The sequence below is a fragment of the Fulmarus glacialis genome, unplaced genomic scaffold (assembly GCF_000690835.1).
Source record: "Fulmarus glacialis isolate BGI_N327 unplaced genomic scaffold, ASM69083v1 scaffold389, whole genome shotgun sequence".
Classification (NCBI taxonomy): Eukaryota; Metazoa; Chordata; class Aves; order Procellariiformes; family Procellariidae; genus Fulmarus; species Fulmarus glacialis.
Window position 1 is genome coordinate 42617 of NW_009233622.1, and position 7814 is coordinate 50430.

General features: G+C 43.5%; 1 protein-coding gene across 1 annotated transcript in view; it reads right to left on the reverse strand.

Moving 5' to 3' along the window:
* Nucleotides 1-7814, reverse strand: part of ACACA (acetyl-CoA carboxylase alpha) — a gene marked incomplete at its 3' end in the record, with an annotated part of 83937 nt that overhangs the window by 33927 nt on the left and 42196 nt on the right. Inside the window, 3 exon segments of the mRNA XM_009585363.1 lie at nucleotides 5647-5765; nucleotides 6265-6354; nucleotides 7026-7139. Of these exon segments, the coding sequence (XP_009583658.1) occupies nucleotides 5647-5765; nucleotides 6265-6354; nucleotides 7026-7139 (323 nt within the window).

A 7814-nucleotide genomic window follows, 5' to 3' on the forward strand; every position in this document is an offset into this window, starting at 1 on the left:
CAGCACAACCAGGCTTGTGAAAATGCATTCCACTCACTGATCTACACCTCTGCAGCTCTGACAAATAAAACATCAGCCGCAAGCCAGCCTGCTTGGCCTTATGGCAACATCAGTGCAACGAGCAGCACCACGGTTCTGGGAGCTGAATGAAGGCACAGCTGATGGAGCACACGCTGGCAGTGTTCACCACAGCCAACTTCACGTAGCTGATCACAGGATCAGAAACCTTCTCACCACACCAGCCCCAGCCCTTCTCCTTGTGTCTTTTGACCTTTTAAAAAGGCCCTTCTTGACCGGGGAAGCTGATCTCACTAGGCATCTGCTCCATATCGATGCAAGCTCTACTGCTACAATTACTCCTTCTGCTCAAGCAAACAAAAATCCCCTTAGCTCCCCCCTGCACCTCCTGGTTGAATCTGGATTTGTTTCCCATTGTCCCTCCCTTTCCTTTTTTTAAACAAGAGCACTCCCCTATGAAAATGATGGCAATGCATGCAAAGCACCACTGGTTATATCAAGCTGTGATTGAGTGCCAGTGCAGGGCAAAGCTTTTGAAATCAGGCAGCAATGCGGAATCAGCAGAGGTCGGCTGAATAACCCACTTGTAGTTATTAACAGTAGTACCACAGGAGAAAGAGCAATTCCACTGGCTGTGACCAGTGGCATTCCTCTTATGTTTCTTCATTTCTGTAGAAGAATCTAAACAGAAGGCTGTGAAACATGCCTCAAACCATACATTTTGATTGGATTTTTCCTCTCCCTCTTTCTTTCCTTATTCTTCTGCTCCCTCTGTGATTCAGCCAAGCTGAATCTGCTACTGAAGTCCAATTTGCATAAAATTATCGTCGTTCCATTCAGTTTGCTGCCCCTTCAACAGCCCCTTCTTTGCTCTGTTGGAAGATTTTGCCCTTTCTGAAACAGGCAAGCCAAGGGAACTGCAACACATTACTGCTGCCTGCTGTCTAATTAACATCAAACCCTCAGCACGAAACTGCAGGGATTTACAGGTGTCCTGGAATCATTTTCCCCTCCTCCCTCCTGATATCAGCCAGTCTCCCGCAACAAGGAGGGGACCTCAGGCTACCTAATGATACACTACGAGTTATACACTCAAGTCTCCAGGCTCATACGGTTAGAGTCCAAAGCAGCACAGCTGATTCAATACTAGCAATCCAAAGACTGATGCAAGAGGCTGTTTTAGCAACTACTTTAGCCCACAGAAAACGCTTCCATTTTGTCAGAAATTCAAATCTTGTGAGTATATCATTGTAAAATGATAGTAGGAAGGAACATATAAACACTGCTGTAAGTGTAAGCGAGTTTTGGTTTCTTACTCTTCTGTAAAAAGCACTGTTTGGAAACAGCAATGTTTAATTTGGCTTTCAGCCTTCAAAATGGTTTCTACCTAAGGAAGCTAAGGAAGAGGCTGACAAAAAAGAACAACCAAAATACTCCATAGACGATAAAACATCAAGAGACAGCAAAGGAGAGATCATGCACTCTTAAGCCTTGAAATCAGCAACATCAAAGTCCAAGTAGGGTGTCAACAAACATCCACAAGCACAGAAAGAGGAGATACTGGGCAAAACCAAGCACAGGACAGTTGAGACATTTATATTGATACCCTTGGAAATACAAAGCAACTAATGACTAGATTTGAATTCCACCCTTGGAAGCATCACAGACAGCAGGATGCAGTCCCAAGAATGAATTCAAGAGAGACAAGTCTAAGTAAGGCATTTGCCTGTATGTCCATGTTTGCTGAGTTGTATGCATTCCCAACTCCAAATGCAACCAGGGTTAGCTGGTATCAGACATCTTGTCTATCAAGTTTCAAAAGTAAAACTTGCTTTAAAGCTAACTAAGCCAATTATCAGAACTTAAAGTCTTAATCTGCAGTGCTAAAACCTTCCTTCACTTCCACCTTCCAATGGTACATCCTGACTCAAGATTCCCCAGGACATCTCAAGGCCAAGTGTGGCAGTTAGGGTGGCATGTGGGACAAAAGGAAGGCTCAATGCACAGACGGATTGGGAAGGCATGGCTAAGGCATCAGAGTGAGCAAAACAGGCTCGGTTATACTTCAATTTCCTTTGGGGCTCAACATATTCAGAAGGCAGAGCTCTGTGGTATCATTGCCGTACCCCCAAAAAAAGATATACATAGCATCTCTAAGTCACCCTTGTCAGCAATTGCCTTAGCATCTGACAGAGGGAACACATTTACCTCTGAGTTCTTCCCGTCTGATCCTCCAGCACATCTGCTACTGGGGAAGGAAAGATCAAGAGAGCAGCTGAACAACCTGGCTGGGGGAATGCAATGAGCTGGAGAAAAGGGGATGCTTTAGGAGGAGCAGTGCAGCAGCACGATTCTGCAGCAGGCTCCAAAAGCTGGCTACAGCAGACAATGTCCCAGTTCAATTTAAACCTTACAGCTTCAGACATAAGAAAGGCTGTTCAAAAGCAGGAGAGAAGAGGGGGATTATTAGAAAAAAAAAACTTCTCCTGTTGAAAAAGCACTATAATTCCCTCTCCCTATACTAGACACACAATGTTTCTTTGAACAGAAGATTTTAAGCTAAGATTAGGCAAGCACTGTTTCATGTGCTGAACACCTAAGAAAGGCCTTTCAGTGTCTGTCACCTGGCTTGCCATTCTCACAAAGGAAGCTGAACTCTCTAAACACCAGTCAATATTCCACCAGCTTCCCATCTCAGCAGGGCAGTCTGAACAAGAGGGAAGCAAAGAACAGCTCAGAACAGGGTTCATTTCTTTCTCACATCTTTTCTCACCAGGACTCTAGATGACTGAAAGAGGCAGGTTATCCAAATGCAAGGGGCTCTGCACATAAGCATTTGTTTGCAGTACCCTGCTGCAGCATGTAGCGATCAGCATCCTGTAGATACCCTTGTATCGCTTCCTCCAGATTGGATTACTGCAACGCCCTCTGCTTGGAGAGGGCTTGCAAACTCCATTTACTGCAAAAGGCACCAGATGGTTACACTGTACTCCTCATCTGCCTTGCACTGGGCAATAAGGAATGCTGGTTTTGATCTATAAACCCCTCTATGGTTTCAATTATAAGCAGTTTTTCTCCCTATGTCTTACCCTTGCAATCGGGATCAGTGTGGATTCTTACAACAGGGTGTTTTCTATTAATTTAAACAAATAATTCCCAAAACAGTTTCTGCCCACAAAACCCACCAGGAGCAGGTTGCATTTCTATGACTCTGTTAGCAGATTTAACGGTTTTTCTTTCCTCTCTGCTTCCATGCAAAGCTTTCCTGTGGGTAGTTGATGGCAATCATTCAATGGCCAAAAATACAAAGACTAAGTGCCTAGCTGTGATTAGTCAGATCAGAAGTAGTGACTGTGATTGTTTCTGTTACAATTCAATAAAGGCATAGCGGGGTTAAATACCAATAACAAAGAATTTAAATATAGCAACCATTATCAGCTTGCAATTTTCTCTACATGAGTATTTGCTCCAGTAAAATTCAGGCCCTTAAATGTTCGCAGAAATCAAACACAAAAGGGACCAGGGCTTAAAAATACCTGATAAAGTGCTGAAAAATGTGTGGCATCATACACCACCAGGTCCAAAAGAGAATGCTCTCTTAAGGGCTCTCTGGTATCTACTTCTGGTTCACCAGGACCGAACCCTGCAGAGCCTCAAGTAACATTTTGCTTGGTCAGCTGGGATATTTTGGCTTTGGGGTTTACCCTTGGAATGCATTTTTAGCTTTTCAGTCTAAAAGTTCATGCTACAGAAGATACGATGCTACAGAAAAACATACGATGGACATAGAACACGGTCAAAAACAACAAAGAAGACTTAAGCAAGACAATGTCAGAGTTTTGAGATTTCTGTGTCTTGGGCTTAACATAAGGTCTGTCTTTACAGCTAGCTTAAATCTACGCACTCAGTGCTAATTTAAGACCCTCAGTATCCTGCTACCGGCTGTGCTTCAGCACCCAGCCACACAATAGCTGCACAAGTAGGCATACACTGCAAGAAGCTGCATCAAGCAACAGGAGCCAAATTCATCGCTAACAGATGGAGGTGCAACTCAAAGGAACTGAACCTGCCTATGCAAGCAGTGAATATGTCCCCACGCCTGCTTGCCTCTGCACAAGAACTGCGATGCATTTTCAGTCAACCATCAGCAGTGCCGACGGTTGAGAAGCAGAACCGAGCTTCAGAACATTGCCCCAGCGAATTCAGCGTAAAGGGGAGAGGAGATTTCAGGACAAAGAAGCTATTCCCCAAGCAGGTAACAGTTCTCCTCTCCCAGCTGACCTTGTCCAATTAAGCTCGCGCACAGTAATAGAGTAGTGGTCAGCATGGGCAGGCCAAACAACCCCAAGCAACAGAGGTAACTGAGACCAGCAAAGAGATGAAATGGAGAAAGAATGGTGAGGGGGGAGAGTATTATAAAGGGGTACTAAAAATAGTATGCAATTATTTACAAATATTCTAGAAATGTAGGAAACAGATGAGACCAAATGCATGTCCCATTTGTATCATGAGCGTTTTGTGCTGCTTGTTGAGGACAGTCATTCATTTCTAGCAAACCAGATTCTGAAAACCATTTCATAAAATGTACTGATGGATTCTCAATGAAGCGAGACCGGACCCCGTTGCCCAGCCCCACCAAAAAATAAAATAAGGAAAAAGATGTTTGGAAACAAAGGAGAAAAATAGCACTGGTACCATACTGCCAAACCAGCACAGATCAACAGTGGCACCCAGTGGCAACGGAGTCTCACTGCACTCTAGGCTCCAGCACACTCTCCGCTGCCTGGGACAAAAATAAAATATTGTCTAAAGTACCTTCCTGAGTTCCTGCTGCAAATGAAAAAACACGGGAACTGACTAACCTGACAGATGGTGAAGAAGTTCTGATAATCAAGTTCGTTTGGGTTTTTTTGGGTTGTTTTTTTTTTTTTTTTAAATTATTTTAGCACACACTACGAGATGCGACCTTTCTCCTATAAGATAGGGCAGTGAATAGTTGATGCTTTTGGTTGTAGTCACGAGAAATACATTCTGAAAAATACTGACTGAAAACCAAAATATGTCAACTTCAGCATTTCTATTTGAAATACATTCATACATGCATCTTGGTCTTCCCAGTCAAAAAACCACATGCTAGAAAAGATTTCACCTCATCCAGTAAAGCCAGGTTTGAAAGTAGAGCCAATCACAAACAGTTACAAAGGGCTGGCAGGGGAGCGCTGCAGGAAGGGGACAGAGACTGTTTGACTGTTCTTTATTAAATTCCCAGTAATTGATTATTCTGTCTGGAATTGTATCTTTTGGAAGCCTCGGGATTCAGCTAGAACTGAAGTTCTAGAGGAAAGTTACTACACAATCTGAACTTAAAAATCAGAAAATACATGAAAACTGTGTCATATTTAAATGAACCCAAACTGCAGAAACTACTACCCACAGCCCCTGAGGTTTTAAATAACTTAGGAGAAGGAACGGGGTAATGTAGGGTTTTGTCTTAATTAATTTGTGCTTATTTGAGGCACTAGGACTCTCCCTTTCTCCACCAATTCTATTGCAAGTTTTCTTTGCCAAGATAGGATGTAGCCCCTCATAAACCTCCAATTCCAAAGGCAGCTGAACACACAATCTGACCTGTTCGGATGGGAGGTAGGTAGCATGAACTGGAACTCCACCACACAAGTGTTATCCTTCAGCTGGCGATGCTGGACACTGTTTAACTCATAGGCAATATATGCCCTTCGAACATACACCTGATTAAAGAGAAAACTTGATCAGCTTAACTGTGCTAAGGAAGCAGAAAGAGAGAAAGAAGACAAACAATATACCAGATACTTCAAAAATATTAAAAACCAAACAGGTACCTCCAAATGAATATCTAGATAGAACTCTAATTCAACCAGAATTTAAAGTTACTCTATGAGGAAGGCCAGTCTGGCAGGATACAACCATCAGCACAAGGCACACAGGGTAGGCTGACCACATTCTCTAACAGCAGCTTCACTTTCAATCCTTTCAACCACCTAAGTCTTCTTCAAACAAAGAAGATAACTTGAATCTGAAATTTTAGTCAATTATGAATATTAATGCTGTTAAATGCCAGACTCCAAGTATGCCAGATTCCACACAACCTACAGCTCTCTTAATCTTGCAGGGTAACAGTGCTCAAAACAACGACAAAAAAAAACGAACACAAACAAAACAATGTAGAAAAATTAAAAATGTTTATTTTTTCAATGGGAATAAACTTACCTCCAAAGCTGCCATTCTTACCACCTGGTTACTGTGGTAGAAAAAGTTGGGTAGTACATCAAAGATGGATGTCTCAGACAAAATTAGTTTCTAGAAGAGATCACATTAAGCAGAATTTTAAAAGAGAACTGCCTGTTTTGCAAACAGGGTCAGGCAAAAAAGCAAAAACCAAATCAAGCCTGACTAGTTCTGATTTCCATGCTTCTCCTGTTGTTCATCAAGGAGTATCACCTTTTTATATTAAATCATAGAATCATAGAATATCTGAAGATGGAAGGGACTCATACGGATCATCAAGTCCAGCTCCCTGCTCCTCGCAGGACTACCTAAAACTAAACTATATGACTAAGAGCATCATCCAGACGTTCCTTGAACTCTGAAGGCTTGGTGCCCTGATCGCTTCCCTGGGGAGCCTGTTCCAGTGACCGACCACCCTCTCAATGAAGAGCCTTTTCCTAACGTCCAATCTGAACTTCCCCTGACGCAGCTTCATCCCATTTCCTCATGTCCTATCGCTGGTCACCAGAGAGAGGAGATCAGCACCTCCCCCTCCACTGCCCCCCTTGAGGAAGGTGTAGACTGCAATGAGGTCATTCTGATATCAGTGTAGGAAGGAAAACAAAAATAAGGGGGAAGCTAGAAACCAGAACAATACAATTTAAAGCCACGAGGACCTTGGGACTACAGGTGACATTTAATAGAGAAACATTAAGATCAGTGAGAAGAAAGCAGGGCAACAAGGAGAGAAGTTTGGTAGATACCTGCAAGTTCTCAATGCAGAACTGGTGTCCATACATGTCAATAGCAGACAGGAAGATGGACTCCACCTGGTTGTGACGCAGCTCGTAGGATGGCAAATGGGAAGCAATGAGAACCTGGTAAACAGCAAACACAAGGAGTGTCAGTGAAAGGAGTTATGCTGGGCCATTGGCAGGAGGCTGTTACCTCCAAGGCAGCAATAGTCTGCTCCATCCCAGAAGAGGTGACTGGTTTCTCCTGTGAATTCTGTGGCACCTGGGTGATGCTGCAAACTCTCCAGCCTCATTTGTGTATCTGCTCAGTTTGTATTATTGGCAATTCCCCATGGAGAAAAGGAACAGCTTCAATCAAGTTCCATCAGTGCATGTGATTTAGCACTGCAGAGCTGCTAGTCCTGGGGATTGCCTGACCGGCTGTTAATTGGAAAGCAGATCTGGCAGGCAGCAGCTGTGGGGAGGCCAGCAACGGAGACCGCCTTTCACAGCTTCCAAGCAGAGGAAGCAAGAGACACTGGTGCCAGGTATTAAATGCCCAACATGAAGGATACGGAGACAGGAAGGGGAAGCAGCTTGCAGGGGAAAATGAAGTGAAAGAGCAACATAAAGACATGCACAAGGACTGCAGCACCATCCCCAGCACGCTGCTGAGAGGTTCAATAACTGAATGGTTCAAGGACACAAATACAATCCTGAAGGAAACATAAGGTCACTGAGCAGCTTCAAACACCCCATTCATTTTCACCAGTCAAGCTCTGAAATAAAAGGAGAGATCCCCAAAGTGTCAGCTTTCCT